Source organism: Caloenas nicobarica, chromosome 31, assembly GCF_036013445.1.
Source record: "Caloenas nicobarica isolate bCalNic1 chromosome 31, bCalNic1.hap1, whole genome shotgun sequence".
NCBI classification, from domain to species: Eukaryota; Metazoa; Chordata; class Aves; order Columbiformes; family Columbidae; genus Caloenas; species Caloenas nicobarica.
Window position 1 is genome coordinate 2,530,804 of NC_088275.1, and position 16,327 is coordinate 2,547,130.

General features: G+C 53.4%; 1 protein-coding gene across 3 annotated transcripts; it reads right to left on the minus strand.

The window, feature by feature from the left end:
- Positions 1-547: 547 nt before the first annotated feature.
- Positions 548-16,282, minus strand: PLEKHO1 (pleckstrin homology domain containing O1). Of its 3 annotated transcripts, XM_065653640.1 has the most exons (7): positions 16,053-16,282; positions 15,197-15,343; positions 6,512-6,652; positions 5,371-5,475; positions 3,656-3,757; positions 2,387-3,162; positions 548-2,145 (listed from the first exon to the last, which is right to left on the minus strand). In XM_065653640.1, the coding sequence occupies exons 1-6, from the start codon at positions 16,080-16,082 to the stop codon at positions 2,389-2,391; spliced, it is 1,299 nt and encodes a 432-aa protein (XP_065509712.1). In that variant the 5' UTR covers positions 16,083-16,282; the 3' UTR covers positions 548-2,145; positions 2,387-2,388. The 3 variants fall into 3 exon arrangements, with proteins under 3 accessions (XP_065509712.1, XP_065509711.1, XP_065509714.1); XM_065653639.1 differs by having other exon boundaries at positions 548-3,162; XM_065653642.1 differs by lacking the exons at positions 15,197-15,343; positions 16,053-16,282 and adding an exon at positions 6,976-7,041 and having other exon boundaries at positions 548-3,162.
- Positions 16,283-16,327: the final 45 nt, after the last annotated feature.

Genomic DNA, 16,327 nt, shown 5'->3' on the forward strand with positions numbered 1-16,327 from the left:
CCCAAAACTCCCAAACAAAATCTGCTGGAATCCTTTTCAAAGGGTCTAGTGGCAATTCAAGGATAATTCCCTTCCGTCGGTGACTTGGGGGTGTTACGGTGCAGAGAGGAGAACTTTGCAAAATTGAGAATAGATTTTTAGAAACTAATAATAAGAAGAGGGCAGAATTCTAGCCCATGCAGGAGAAGGGGAGCGAGATCTTTCAATCCCGCATTTCTGCACAATATCTAGAGGCTCCCAGCGAGTTTCTAGATATTTTTGTGCAGTATCTAATAACAGGCAGAAGCCCCTGGCCCGGCCCTGGTTCGGCAGCGCGGAGCTCGCTGACCAGACCTGCTCGGAGGCTGATATTTCTGCTTTGGGGAGAATTCCACAATTCCAGTTGCATTTGGGTTGGAATGAAAACCATGTAAGAATTGCCTGTGGGAAAAAAAAAAGCGTCAGGCTTCTTGAAGGGGGATAGTTGGTAAAACAAAATGTTTTATTTTGACTTGGAGGGATTTTTAAGAAAAAATTCACATTTTTTATAATACAAAAATATTCCCAAGCGAAAAATACATATTTTGTGTTCTGAAAACTCATGGTTTTTTTCTTCCTAAGTTATTCCTTTTCCCTTTTCCCCTTTTCTTTTCCATGTTCTCTCAATCACAGAGCTGAACGGGAAGGGTTTTATCAGAGCAGCTGACGTGAGTTCTTTTTATTCTCTTTTAGGGATTATGCTTTTTCCTCTGATGCATCCAAACAGATCCTTGAACTGCTAGAAAAGGTAAGAAAAAAAATCATTGAAAAAACCCCAAATGCCGGCGGGGTGACATGTGTGTACCCCTGGAGGGCTGCAGCGGGGTGACAATGAGCGACACCGGCCCCACATTGTCATCGCAGGGTGGGCACAGAGCTGTGCCCGAGGAGAAGGTGTTTGCAAGGGCCAGAGCTGGAGTTTGGAAATCGTAAGATCTTCAGCAGTAGTAGTTCTAACAGGGAAGTGGGAGGAAGACTCATTAAAACAAACCAGAAATGGTTTTTTCGCAGCGCTGGCAGCTCCACGTCAGCACCACGAGCCTGGATGGTGAAGCTGAGCAGACACGAGCCGCTTTCCTTTCCACGGGAGCTCACCCGGTGAAAGAAAACAGACAACACCGACCGCTGCCAGGAATAACTCTGTTGGGTTTAATATTTTCATGGATTGGTTGCAATGTAGGTAAGGGAATTGGATTTTCTTTTTTATTTTAAAGTACCAGCTGGACGTTACCACATAGGTGCACTTTAAGCCCTTTGACACATCTTTGACATCCTCCTTTCCTGGCTTGCTGCTCAAAGGCGTGAAAACTGAGCCAGCTCTTGAGCCAGGCACTCAGCGTGCCCGCCAGGAGGGTATTGGAGCTCTCGGCCGGGCTCAGCTTTCCTTTTGGTGGGGCTGGTGCTGGGCGGGGGGAGCAGCGAGGACAATCCATTGCAGCCCGGCAGCACAAACCGAGGAACAGAAGCAAACCTACCAAAACTACTTTTGGCTCTTGGTTTCCAGCTGCCGCCTGTAAACCCTGATTTTGCCATTTCCCCTCAGCTCAATGCAAAAAAAAAAAAAAGAAAATGGAAAAAAAGCCAGGAAACAACCCCCCCAAACATCCCGTATGGGGTGTCTGTTAAATTCAAGGCTTTGATCCTCTATTTGCACAGAAAGGAAGACATGGAGCTGTGAGCTCCGTTGGCCGGGGGGTCTGTAAAGCACAGGGGCCGGGCGGCTGTGGGGACACGGGTCGCAAACCTCTCGCCCTCCTTCCGGAGGGCTCCGAATGTACCACAGAAACACCGACTGCCCACCCGGGAGTTCAGCAAACCCCAGCGCCGCCGCCTCACACCGGAGCTCAGCTTCCACTTCCCAGCGTCTCCACGACAGCTCCTGGATAACAGGGACTTGCAAGCGTTGGCTGGGATGGACACTTTTGTTTTTGTCACTTATTTCCAAGAGGACGGTGAGGGAACAAGACGAGAGTCTTGGTCAAGGAGCTCAGACGTTACGAGCAGCAAAGCCAGGGCTTACAGGAGCATCTGTCCCTGTGGTTACACACATGCTGCTCCGGGCATGCAGGGACGTTCTCTAGGAACTGGCGCTTTCTTCCATCCTCGGAGCGGGACACGAGTTGGGGCCTGCGGTGCAAAGGGCGCTCTTTAAAAAAGGAGGTATAAACGAGAACGGGATTTACTGGAACGCGGGGGTTGTTTCATGAGGGGATGTGACGGAGGAAAGGAAGGCTTCAAGCTTTGAGAAGCAAATCTGGGGTGAGAACAGGCACCTTTTCACTCTTTTGAACACTGTAAATAATAATAATTAAAAAACCAAGGCGGAACAGCCGCCCACCCCGGCCCTCCCTCCCGATCCCAGGCTTGCCTTCACATCATGCTCTTCCTGTACTGAGACTGTGAGCTCTGTCTGCCTTTGCAGTCCGACTGCTGCAGTTCCAAGTGTCTGTACAGGTCCCTCAGCTCCCGGATCTCCTGCAGCACCCTCTTGGCCTGGCTCCACGTGGAGGACGCCTCCCCCAGCAACCGCTCCGATTCCTGCAGGATCCTCTCACAGTCCGACTTGGAAGATGATGAGGAAGAAGAAGAGGTGGTGGTGGTGGTGGTGGTGCTGGTGGTGGAATCCTTGGTCTTTCTCTTGCCTTCCCCGTAGCCCTTCACTTCTGTCAGCAGTTCCTGAGTTTTTTCCAGTTTCAGTGCAACCAGTTCTTGTATCCGGGACAGCTGCTCCGGTTCGGCCGAGGCGAACTGAGCCTCCAGCCCCCTCCTCAGCACCGCCCGGTGCGCCGAAGAGTCCCGGCGAGACAGAATTTCTTCCATGGAGGCACATTTATTCTTTTCTGAGTGCGAGAGCTTTTTGGGGACCTGCGGCGTGTACATGGTCCCTTTGTCAAAGGAGTCATTGCGCTGCCCGGATCTGTCCCACGAGGTCACCTCCTGCCTCGGGAGGCTCCCTGTCCGGCCTTTCTCTGACGGTTTGACGTTCTCGGAGTCTGAGCGGCGCCTGCCAGCGGTGAGATGAGCCACTGACTTATCCAGATCCACCCGGAAACTCTCCTCGCAGGTGCCGTGATCCTCGGGAGAAGCGTCTTCCTCCTGGATCAGGTCGAGCGTCAGCATGCCGTCAGACGTTGAGGTAGATGCCTGAAGAAACAGAGACCCTCAAGATCATGGAGTCCAACCAGAACCTCAATCCAGCACTAAACACGTCCTGAGAACCTCATCTCCATCTGTTCAACCCCTCCAGGGACGGTGACTCCACCACTGCCCTGGGCAGCCTGTTCCAATGCCCAACAGCCCTTTAGGGAAGAAATTCTCCCAAATTTCCAACCACAACCTCCCCTGGCGCAACTCGAGGCTGTATCTTCTTGTCCCATCATCCCATCCCCTGTATGGCCGCTCTCTGTCAGGAACTTGAAGAATTCTGTCATTTCCAGCATCAGGAAAAGGGGTGTCGGTGATGGCAAGCTGCCACTTTGCCAAAGGGTTTGCACAAAGCAACAATCTACAAGAACAGAGGACCAGATCCAGACAGCTCTGGGCCTTATGACAATTTCCAGTTCAGCTCTTCTTGCATTTCCTTATAAATGAAACCTAAATTTTACCTACAGAGGCATCTGGAACTTGTTGTACATACCACAGCCATCAGATGTCCTCGTGTGGGTGGGCGCCGGGAGTGCTGGATCTTGGCCCTGTCGCGCGTGGGGTGCGCCAGGTAGCTGTCCTCTTCCACGGTGACCTGCGGCGGGACACAGCCTGTGAGCGCCTGCACGGACCGGCCGTTCCCACTCACCGCCTGGCGCTCCTGGCTGCCCAGAGTCTGTCCCAGCCAGCGTGTCCGTCCCCTCTGTGCCGAGATGGCATCGGATCTACTTAAGTCATTCCTGACAATTACTAATCCCTGCTTGTAGAGATTTTGGTTGCAGCCTCTCCCTGAAACAATCTACACCATTGTTTGCTCTGCTGCTTTCTGCTTTAAAGCTTTTCCGACAGTCTGACCTTCGTTTTCCTTCGCTACAGGGTTTTGTGTTGCCATCCATGCGGACACACAGCATCGCGGCAGCGGTAAGTTAAATGGGTGTAAAATAGATTTGAGACCAATCTAAACCAAAGAATAGTTGTTGTGAAGCGTTCGAGTGAGACAACGTTGAAACGCCCTGTCAAACTGCAGCCCTGGTAGCGAGGGCAGAGCCTTCTCGAGGTAGTTAGCATTTAAACCAGACTGAGCCATGCTCAGACTGATCTAAGCCTGGCCTCTGTCCACTCAGCTGTGGTTTTAAGCGTACACTTTGTTCCTTTTTCTAGTAGAAGCTGCTCCGCATCATTGTGGAAGTTCCTTTGGGAGTTCTGTGCAGCACTAACGCTGCCGTTGGGAAGCGGTAGCAGCCGTGCTGGTCCACTCGGTGTGGCTGTGTCCCTCCTGGCACCTCATCCCGCTGGTTGGCCCTTCTGTTTTCACTAAATCACTGAATTGTTTCGGTTGGAAATACCCTCAAGATCATCGAGTCCAACCGCTACCCCAGCCCTGGCACTGCCCCATGTCCCTGAGAACCTCATCTCTGGGTATTTTCAACCCCTCCAGGGATGGTGACTCCAGCACTGCCCTGGGCAGCCTGTTCCAACACCCCACAGCCCTTTGGGGAAGAAATTCTCCCAAATTTCCAACCTCGACCTCCCCTGGCGCAACTTCAGGCCGTTTCCTCTCATCCTGGCACTTGTAAATGGAGATTCTGACTTGACAGAAATACATCCGCCACACAGCGCTGAGAAGGCAGATTAAACATTCCTGTTTGGACCCTAAAGGATTTGTGAAGTTGAAACGTGCAGAAGTCCCCGTCCCTCAGCCCAGCTGGGGCTACGGGCCTGTCTCTGGAAGACGGTGACTGAGGGAGGGGTTGGTGGGATGAAGATGGACCGGGATGGGCTGACAGATGGTGCCGCGCTACTGCTTTTCAGTTAATTCCTTAATTCAGTTCCACTACTTAAAGCTCCTTTGCGAATGAGCCCATGGCGTCATCCCCCAGGAGCAGCGGGCGGGAGGAAAGACTCCCCGAAGCCCCGGGAAACCATTCCCATGTGAGGGCTCTGCGGTGCCGGGACGGGACAGAGCCCCTTGTCCCCGCTTTGCAATCAGCACTGCAAATTAATCCCTGGGCTGGGATTAAACTGTCCCAAACCTCCAGCAGAGCCCACTCTGTAGGTGTTGGTGGCTGCGTTTGAGTGCAGTCCATAAATAAACCTCTTTGTGTTTCTTTTAAATAGAAAAAAACTGGCTCCAGTTGTCTAAAATCTTCAGCCAAGGTTAAAGAGGAGACAACAGAGCCCAGGCCCAGCCCCCGGAGTCCAGCTCACCTCGTCTAGGATGCGGTTTTTAGCGCGTGTGATGGCAGAGTTGAGGGCGTTAATCCAGGACTCTTTCTCTTCCGGACTCACAGCCAGGAAGATCAGATTCGGTGCCTACAAAAGAGAGAATTCAGGTCAGTGCCAAAGACTAAACTCATCCGGGGATGCTTCCGTGCTGTCCCTGCCCACAGCAAAGCGACGTGGCCTTGGCTGCCTTGGCTCCGTGGGAAATGCGAAGCAGAGCGGGTCCTGCAGACGCCTCTGCCGCTCTGCTTCTTGGCAGCCCTTTGCAAAGCAGACCCGCAATACCTCACAAACCCCAGCTTTCCGACCCAGAACCCGTGTGCATCTCGACATCCCCGCTGGCTGCAGCTCCTCCTTCCTCCCTCTTCACTTCCCACACACCAGCCCAGACTTTGCCCTCCTCAAACGGTGATGCAGCCTTTCTGTGCAGCTGCTGCTCACGCGCCATTTCTCTGTCTGTTGTACCTGCAGAAAGAGCTGGATTTTCCATCCTTTACTATATTCGTTGTACACCGAGGGCAGAGCATGCCTGAAAACGTGGCTCGTATAGGGAATATAGGGTTTTTTTTAAGTTAGATACTCAGTAGAAATGAGTTTTAGCCTCAGAAGCATTTTGTGAAATTGTCCAGAATTAAGTGCTTGGGTGTATTTACTCAGTGCAGCAGAGACCTGAGTCCTCTCGCAGCAGAATCACAGAATCATTTTGGTTGGAAAAGAGCTTTAAATTCATGGAGTCCAAGCGTTCCCCCAGCCCTGGCACTGCCCATGTCCCTGAGAACCTCATCTCTGTGTATTAAACCCCTCCAGGGATGGCAACTCCAGCACTGCCATGGGCAGCCTGTTCCAACACCCCACAGCCCTTTGGGGAAGAAATTCTCTCAAATTTCCAACCTCAGCCTCCCCTGGCACAACTTGAGGCCATTTCCTCTCGTCCCAGCGCTTGTTCCTTGGGAGCAGAGACTGAAACTCTGTTTCTCTCTCCATCTCTCCCTGTTCCTATCGATCCTGATATGGTTAAGGGTCATTTAGATATTTTTAACCAATCTGGGCTCCCACACAACTGGGCCTCTCCGGTTTCCCCCAGTGACGGTGTCGGGCTCTCGGGAGCAGGCAGAGCTGAGCGTACCGTGTTTCCAGGCTGTCTGGAGTGGGCGAGGGTAAATTTGCTGTGGTTCTTTTTACTTCTGCTTTTGGACTTCCTGAGCTCTTCACATTTCTCATAATCACTCAGGTCAAACATCTCCTGGATGTTTTTTTCATCTTTTACCTGCAAAATAAAACAAAAAACCAATCCAATGACAGCCTTGCAGATGTCAGACAGAGAGGCAGGAGCTTTTTGTTGCAAGGCAGGGGGTGCACAGGGGGGTTGAACATCCAGAACGTGTCCTGGAGCTTCTGCTCTGGGATGTGGTCACTGAAATATTGTGCAAAAGTTGACACCTTAAGACACAAATTCAGGGACAGCACTAATAGCTGGGCAGTGCTATGCTAGTTTTGGAGGGGGAGAAACAGATTTTCAACAGGATCGTTTTGACTCGAGGCTCTTCTGGAACTAGTGGGACATACTTAGAAGGATAACTTGAAAATCACCGTCTCCTGGGTTAATTCCTGGGGATCCCTCCAGGATTTAACTGCTTCTCCCACCCCAAAGTCACCGGGACTGGGCTGAGCTGCCACACAGGTGTGATCAGACATGGTGTCTGTGTTGGGGACCCTCCAAACCAACTCGGTTCCCTCCAGCAGCAGGAGGAGCCCGTCTGCGCGCAGCTCCATGCGGGGGACGTGGCCAATGAAAGGGACAATCCCATTAGCGCTCCTGCTTTCCTGGAGCCAGCACCGCCAAAGTTGGAGGGATCAAGATTAACACTTGCTATTTTTACCCCGTCAGCCTGCGCCGACAGCTGATTCGGGGGGTGGATTACCCATTACCCACCAAGAAACACTTGTTGTTTCTTCTTTTCCAAGAAACGCTTGGTTGGCCTTTAGAGAGTCACCGAGTGGCCACTTTGCAGCTCTGACGAGGTCTATTCCCCAGCACTTTCTGGATGAAGGCACACAGCTGTAGATAAATACTGCAGAGGCTTAAATTGCAATTAAAGGCGTGACTTGCACAAGGTCACGGAGGCAGCGGCTGAGCTGGGGAGGGAGCGGGTTCGCGGTACTGCCCCACGGCAGAGCCCTCACCACAAGGTGTTGTTGCTCGGGGAACACAAAACCAAGAATTTCGAGCCTGTCGTGTGCGTGGCCCCGTTAGTTTTGTGCACCCTCCCTTTTCCTCACTCCCTTTAACACCATCTCCTCGCATCGCACTCCTACAGCACAGGAGCTCTGCTTTTTCCACGGCAAACACAAGGCGTGTAGGTAACGGGATGGGACAGAACTTGGGTTTTTTGCACGTCCGCTAAGGACAGAACTGCGGCAGGTTTAAATCCGGCTCAATCTGCTAATCCCAGCCCAGCAGGGTCAGCGCTGGCTCCGCGGGGTCTGGGTCCCCTGGGCGCTGGAAAGGCGGCCGGTGACGAGGCCTCGGCTTTGGATTTCCTGAAAGGAAAGGACTCCACCCCATTTAATGAGTTTCCTCCCGACTTTTGGGAAGCACTGAAGGAATTCCCCATGATTTTTTTTTTCCAAGATAATTTAAATAAAGAGGCTGACTAACGTGCTATAACCAGATAAACTGGCCATCTGGCCTTGTGTAATGACTGCGATTCCCCCTCCATCCTTTTTCCTTCTATCCCCTTAGTTTGTCTTCAAGAACAAGGAGGCAAACACTGCACACAGCTATTCCTGAACCCCAGCAAACATTTCTGATTTCTGCTCTTAACAACAGCCACTGTCTCCGGGCTGTTATGAACAGATATGGAAATATCTCTGGCAGACAATGTCTATCTAAATATCCTCCCCGCACACTTCTAATCAGCTTTTATCTCTTCCCAGCGCTGTCCTACAATCCACCTCTTTCCAAGAACCTCGGCGGAATTTGCAGCAGGAAAAGCTGATTTCCCCGTGAGCCCCGAGCGGCGACACGGCAGCCGAGGGACGAGTCCTGACTCCAGATGCTTCCTCATGTAGGTCACTGGGACTTCACACTCGGTAACATAACGAGGCCATAAAGTGAACGGGGCTGTAATTTCGTCATTTGGAGGTGGCTTTGTTCTGCCCCGCTGGTGGGAAGAGGCATGGGAGGCCAAAAAATAAGGAGGTGGGGGGTGTGAATTACAGAATACAGCAAGCTCAGGGGCAGGAGAGGGTGAGGGTTGTCGTGCAGCTCATCTTCTGTAAAAAAAAACCCAAAAAATACCAAAACCAGGCAACTCCTACCTCACAGCTGCCCGGTACGCAGTGAGCCAAGGGCCTCAGAGCCTCCTGGGCAGGTAGGTCTGGATTTAAAGGATTAAGGTGTATAAATCCCAGCGATTGCTGCTGCTGGCTGTGCTGTCCATATTGCACCTACCCCAGGCAGGCAAAACAACTTCTTACCCTCCTAATGCTCCTACAAATGCTTCCACACTCCAGCTATGCCAGGTGAGGGAAGGGAAACTGAGGCACGGAGCAGGAACCCACGGTGTCCCCATCATGTAAGACAAAGGGTCCCTAAACGTTCTCCCCTGGAGCCGTGAGCCCCCCAGGACACCTCCGGGGGCAGCTGCAGGTGCTGGGGTGTCGCTCATCCTGGCCTGTGGACAGCAGTAGCTGCGCGCATTCCTCATGGCCTCGCCCCGCAGCTGCTGCCCTGCGGCCGCCAGGAATCCCCGCGGACACGCCAGGACCCACGGCCCTTCTCCCCGACCCTCACAGGCTTTATTTCTGTCCTTGCTGCTTCCAAAGGGCTGTTTCCCCCCTGCAAACGCTCCCTTGCAGCGTTCCGGCAAGGGGAGGATCCCCGATGCAGTTTAAATTAACTTGGGCGGCTTGTTAAAATTTCCTCCCTTGTCAATTTGTCACCTGTGACGACTCTGAACCTCTTTGACTCCTGGGGTCAAACCAAGAGCAAAGTGGACGAGCGGTTGCTCAGTCACCAGGCAAAGTTCTGTGGTTTTCCTCTTTTTTTGGTGGAGATTTGCCTGAGCAGTTCCCTGTTGACATGCGACATGCTCAAAGAAAATGCGGAAGGGACAGAAAAAAATCACAAGATGCTGAGTGTAATGTATCCATGAGACACTGAGGAGGTCAGAATGTGGCTTGGGGAGTAACAAGAAACCTACAGATTCTCAGTAAAGCTGAATATCCAAACATGGGCAGTCTCGGGGACGGCAGCAGCGTCTTCCCCTCTCAAGCTGAGCTGGAAGTTTCACTTCCTCGAGCTGAGCGGTTCTGCCATCCAGCAAGGGACAGAGCTGAGCGAAAATCAGCGACCGTCCCCTGCTGGGCACTGGGGAGGCCAAACCGCGAATCCTGGGGGCCGTTTTGGGGCCGTCAGCTCAGGGCTCAAAATGGTGATGCCAAAATCACCTCAGGGCTCAAAATAGCACCAAAATCACCTCAGGGCTCGACATGGCGGGCAGAGGGGTGGCGGGATCACCTCATAGACAAGAAAGAGCTTGAGGAGCTGGAGCGAGTTGAGAGAAGGGAACAGAGCTGGGGAAGGGGCTGGAGAAGGAGGTTGAGGTTGGAAATTTGGGAGAATTTCTTCCCCAAAGGGCTGTGGGGCGTTGGAACAGGCTGCCCAGGGCAGTGCTGGAGTCGCCATCCCTGGAGGGGTTGGAAATACCCAGAGATGAGGTTCTCAGGGACACAGGGCAGTGCCAGGGCTGGGGGAACGCTTGGACTCCATGATTTTAAAGCTCTTTTCCAACCAAAATGATTCTGTGATTCTACCAGCACAGGCTCAGAAACACCGCAAGTGCTTTGCACGTTCCATCACACGTATGTGGACTCTAGACACGACTTTAAATATGTCCACACCCCCTTCCAGGCAGTGCTGTGCACTGTTCGATGGCACCGTAACAAACGAGGAGCCAGAACAGACTACTTTTCAAGTGCACTTGTCCTTAATTGAGTCGATGCTTTTGCTGGCAAACAACAAAAGGCTGAAGGAAGCCCCGAGAAGCGTTTCCTCGTTAACATCTCGTCATCAGCGAGTCCGTCCGTGCTGTCTGGCCAGCCCTTGCCTTCCGGAGCGGCCGCGGTGGCCCAGCTGTGTCTGTGTGTCTGGCCGCCCTTCCCCAGCACAGAGCGATAACAAACACAGCAACAATTACCAGAAATTTGCAGAGGGGGAGGGACCCGGCGAGGAGGAGAGCGAGGGGAAAGAATGCAAAAATGATATTAAGAACGTGGTTTTTGCTTAGCAGAGCTCAGCTCACTTCAGCAGATCTTCTCGCGTGTGGTTTCTGCCCTGAATGCTTTTTTTGGCCGATGAGCAAATGCTAAATAATGAAGTTTGGGTTTTTTTTGCAGAAGTTCACTGAGTTTGCTTGCAGCAGGGGTACAGATCGCTGTGCCGGCTCAGAGCCCTGCATTCAACACGGGCTGGAAACCTCAGCTCCCATTTTAGTGCAGGGTTGGAAGAGCAAAAGGTGTTGGAGCAAATTTCACAGCTTCCAAAGGCTGATGCCCTGACAAGAAAACCATCACTCAAAAGCCCTGTTTGCATTTTTCCAGGTATAAAGTATATTTCCTCTCCTTACAGACCTGGTTTGTGCCCAGGCTTCCCTCTGGCATTCACACCTTCTCCTAACAGAGAGAAATAAATCAGGGCAAGTCTCTAAGCCCAGCTCCTCCTGAAGCAGCACAGTGATTCCCAGCAGGAATACTGATGGGATTTGGGGAGTTTAACACGACCTGTGGGATTCCACCTTTTGGAAACCGCCGTCCAGCCCTTCCAGATCTCAGACGGGTCTCGTTCCCCGCCCTGAGGCGACGTCTTTCCCAAGGGAACCCCCGTGTGTGACGATTCCCCCTTCCCGGGCACCTCGTGCCTTAGGGAGAAGAGTGTTATTAACCCTGCTTTCCAGATGGAGAAATTCAGGTGAAAGTAAATAAATGACCCGTTTGAATTAATGTAGTGAGCACACGGCAGACCCGAGGAGTCCTGGTATTTAAGCCCTTTTTCTGCGCTGATGGGGAAAGGCTGGGAGTCCCGCTTTACCCGCTAAACCCGCCTTCTGCTCTAGAGCAGCCGCTGAGCTTAAGAGGAGCTGACAGCAGACACTGAGGTTAATACGAGGTCAACTCGTCAGCCCCATCCGCCAAATCCACGTTGCTGCGGCGGCTTTGATGGAGCAAAAATAATTTATAGCAGAGGAGGACTTGGATCTTTTGCTGAATTGAGCCTCCTTGCCCATCGCTGCAGGAATCGGGCTGAGATGCAACCTGTCTAGTGGCCGTTTCCACTCGAGTTTTTTATTTGTGTCTCTTCAGGGTCTCCACTATTTAATTCTCCCTCCGGCTGCATCCAGCGCCCGCCCCACGGCCGCGGTTCCAAAGCAGAACGGCCTCTCACACAGCCCATCAGCACAACCCAGCAGCGGCTCCGTTTTCTCCACTGGCCGTAATCTGGTATGTGAAAAAAATTTAAAAAACCCAAGGCCCTGTCCTGTTCTGCTCAACAAATCCCAATTTATGAAGCTATTTGCAGGAGCCGCAAGCACCTGCTGCCGGGAGAGCGAGTGTGCGGAGGGAGCAAAGCTCGGAAATGCGCATTAGGGCCTGGCGACGGGCCTCCCCAGAGCAGATCATAGAATCACAGAATCATTTGGGTTGGAAAAGCCCCTCAAGATCAAGTCCAACCATAACCCACCCTGGCACTGCCCCATGTCCCTGAGAACCTCATCTCTGTGTATTTAAACCCCTCCAGGGATGGCGACTCCAGCACTGCCCTGGGCAGCCTGTTCCAACGCCCCACAGCCCTTTGGGGAAGAAATTCTCCCAAATTCCCAGCCTCACATCTCTTGGGTAGGTGAAAGCCTGGCTGTGCTGAAAATTAAACATCCAGTCCGTACCAAACAGACCCGTTGCGTGTTAAAAGACCCGTCTGCCTTTGAACAAAAACTCTCAGAAACACACAAGCGCCAGGCAGCCACAGCAGACCTGTCCCCCTGTCCAGACACACACATGTCCCTCTGTCCCTACACACATGTGTCCCCCTGTCCAGACGCACACATGTCCCTCTGTCCCTACACATGTGTGTCCGTCTGTCCAGACACACACGTGTCCCTCTGTCCCTACACACGTGTCCCTCCGTCCAGACACACACGTGTCCCTCTGTCCAGACACACGTGTCCCTCCATCCAGACACACGCGTGTCCCTCCGTCCAGACACACACGTGTTTTTCCATCCAGACGCACATGTGTCCCTCTGTCCCTACACACACCCGTCCCTCCGTCCATCCACACACGTGTGCCGCACACCACGTGCCGCAGCCGCCCCGTAGCCAGCGATTCCCAGTGACACAGACGTATTCCTGATTCCCGGTGACACAGACATGTTCCCAGTGACACAGACATATTCCCGGTTCCCGCAGGCGCCGCGTCGCTCGGGCGCACACGTGCGCCCAGACGTTCCCTCTGTAACCGCGTTTCTGTACAACCGCAGATTCTTCCATATAAAGACATCGGCGGGCGCCGCTGCCTGTTATTTATGGGCTTTCACACACATATTCGTACACGTAGAGCCGCTGCTGCTTCAGCTGCACGTGCGCTAGGGGTTTATTTTCCTCGCTAAAAAATGCACGGAACAAACACAAGTGCTGCTGGGTCGGGAATGGCGCCCAGGTCTGCTGCGCTCAGAGCGCGCAGGTTTTAAAGAGGGTGGATTTGAGAGGGAGGGACAGACAGATGCATCTTATTCCTGCGCATCTTCATCCCTGTATTAATACATTCTTGCTTGCGCAGGGTTTCCTGCTCTTTAGCCAAGCGGAGCCTTTTGCTGGCGGTTTATTCTCCGGGGTTCAAGGAGTTGAGGTACAAAGAGAGACAGAACCACCCACCGGCAGCACAGGGTGTGGGGACATCCCAGTGTCACCGCAGCCAGCGGCGATCCAGCTGGGCCTGCGGGGCGGCCACGAGTTTGGAAAACACTCTTTTTTCGGTTGTCGTTTTCCCCAGCAAGATCCAGAATCCTTCCCCTCAAAGGGAGTTCACACTCTGCCCGCCTGTCCGGCTCCTTCCCCTGCTGAGAGGGACCCCAAAAGTTCCTCTGTCTGTCTCAAAGTCTCCCCAAAACCACAGACACAACCTCCCTGCTCACTCAGCTAGAAATTACAGGTTTATTCAGTCTAATTGCTGAGATTGAATCACCATCTCTGGAGGGGCTGAACAGACAGAGATGAGGTTCTCAGGGACATGTTTAGTGCCGGGGTGGGGAACACTTGGACTCCACCTGAAAGGTCTTTTCCACCCAAAATGATTCTGTGATTCTATGGTTACTTCTCTTCCAGTTCCTGGCCCAAAACCTCCAGTTCTATCCCCATTAAACTGGGCTTAAGTATACATTTCTACTCAAGCACGTGCTGCTTTGAATTGGGACCCCAGTGCAGAAAAACCATTGGCCCAGCCCGGTGGAACACGAGGCCGCAGGTGAAACCCTTCCCGCCGTGTCATCTGTCTGTCCGGCACTTTCTAAACTCTGCTCCGCGGCCCCAGAGCTACGTGAGCCGCTTGTCGGTTGTGCCAGACGAGCTGGTGACAAATCTGCGCTCCAGACTCCGCGGTACTCCCCGAAAAATAAATAGATAAATCACAGGTTTTGTGTCTCATCAGCACTGGCGTTGTCTCTAATATTTCTCTTTTCTGTCTCTGGACCTGCAGGCACCGTCTGTTCCCCACGCCCGCGTCTCTCTCGGTCCTGGAGCAGCCAAGAGACGAGGTGAGCTGTGCAACGCCAGCACATGGCTAAGCGTGACCTAGGCTGTCAGGCCGCGCTTAGGCTATTTCTGTCCTAATAACCCCTGATCCATCTGTGATTCAATTAGCCTCTAAATCAAATTACGCTTAGTGCTCTGGACCCTTTTATCTCTAAAGGGATAAAGCTGGGCCAGGTAACGACGCATCTGAACAACAGACCCCCCATCAGGGAGTAACCCACCGGTGGTTTACCCCACATCCCCTGTCCTAAGCCTGGCCTAACTCCAGCTGGCCCCCGCGCCTCGTCTCAGGGCACAGCTCTCCCCGGAGTTTGCAGGGTGTCAGCAGAGCTGGGCCTGGGGATTTCTTCTGATGAATTGATCAAGACAAAACCAAAGCGGGGGGAGCTGTGCAAGGACAGCGGGATCCCAGCCGGCCTGGCAGTCACATCCAATTAATTCTCAGTAACCACCACATTAAACCCCAAACCCTGGTTGATGTCGAGCAGAGACGAGGGGGGAGGAGAAGGGATGCGTTTTTTTTTCAAGAAGGTGTTGCATCCGTGCTTCAATTTCCCCGCTGTCCTCTTGCAGGGAGGAAAAACAAATATAAGAAATAAAGGACCCGTAAATGGCTCGATTCCAGTCAGGGACCAGTTCTTCCCAGCCAGCCCAGTGCGGCAGCGGGAGCGAGGGCAGCGTCACACTGAACACCTGAGCACGGGCACCCGAGGAAAAGCCGTTTGGCCGCAGCAGAAAGAAGGATGAAGGTTTGAACCCTGGAGAAGCGAATCCTTCCGTGTGCACCGCGCTGGGAAACGTCTCCCAGCTGGGAGAGTTGCTGGGGCTGCCACAGACCCAACCGGCTCCCAACGCGGCTCCTCGCGGGGTTTGGGGAGAAAACCACCCGAGAGAGACAGAGACCTCCACAAGGGGCTGGGGACGGGACTGAGAGGCTGGAGCTTTTCATATGCAAAGGGCAGGAAAAAGAGGGGGATGGGAAAGGAAAAGGAAACCGATCCTACCTCCTTCTCTGAGATGTAAAGCTGATCTCCCTTCAAAACCACGTAACGGTTTTTCCAGATTTCCCTAAAAATGCCTTTCCCGCAGAATTTCCGCACCCAGCCGACCTTCTCTGGCTGCGCAGGTTGCTGGTTTCCATCCTGGTGCCCCTAACACAAAGAGAGGGGGAAGGAAACGGGCGGAAAAACGGGATTATTCTTCATTTTACGCTCCTTGTCCCCCCTCCCTCTTCCCCCAACTTTGCCTCCCTCCCCCGGCCCCTCTCGGCGCCGCCGCCGAGGGGTTCGATTCCCTCCACAGAGATTTTCTGCTGCAGACGTGAAGCAACAACAATAATCCCGAGGCAACAGTGCAAAAATCGCAGGCAGGGTTTCCCCCGCGCATTATATAAGAAAAGCTGTTGTGTTCCACCCGCACAACGTGCGTTTCCCCGCGGAAAGAGGAACGGGAGGGTGTTGGGCAGAATTTAAACCGGCGGCTTTATTTCCTGCAGCAAAAATTGCGGGTTTGAGCCTTTTATCAATCCATCCTAGCGGTAAAAATCTGCGGCCGGGTTTTTATTGCGGGTTTCTGGATGGAGAGCGAGGAGATCCGTGGGCGCAGCGGCCGCACGGCGCGGAGCCCACACGGAGATGGTGTCTCGGTGTTTTATCATCTCCTTGCCATCGAAAGATGCGCAGGGCCGTGGCGCGGCCGTGAGCAGAGGAGGAAGGCGAGTGGCCGCTGCCCCGCGTCGCGCTCGCATCTGCCGGGGGGCTGCTTTTTCGCTAAGCGAGGGTGGGGGAGCAGAGGCTGAACTGGAAACCAAGAGCCAACCCCCCTCCCCAAGCCCCCCTGCGCAGAACCCGTCGCACTCACCCTTTTTGCAGAATTGTATTTTTTCATCATTCCTCGGCGCTGGGAGAGCTGAGGGGGGTTGGCGAGGGGCTCCTGTGGGGTCCCGAGGAGGGCGGACGATCCTCCTCTTCCTCCCCTTCCTCCCCGTCGCTCTGCAGATCACGGGCGCTCTCTGGTTACGCGCGGAGCCGCCCGGCTCTGTAATCCATCCTCACACCCCCGCGCCCCCCCAGCTCCATCGCTGGGCTGCGCTGGGCGCGCTGGGCCGGCCGGGCCTCCCGCTCCATCCCCAGCGC

Coding starts and splice junctions, on each gene's coding strand:
- PLEKHO1 (XM_065653640.1), bottom strand. CDS start 16,082: ATGATGAAAAAATACAATTCTGCAAAAAGG. Junction 6,653..15,196: donor TTTACATCTCAGAGAAGGAG/GTAGGATCGGTT, acceptor TTTATTTTGCAG/GTAAAAGATGAAAAAAACAT. Junction 5,476..6,511: donor CCAGACAGCCTGGAAACACG/GTACGCTCAGCT, acceptor TCTCTTTTGTAG/GCACCGAATCTGATCTTCCT.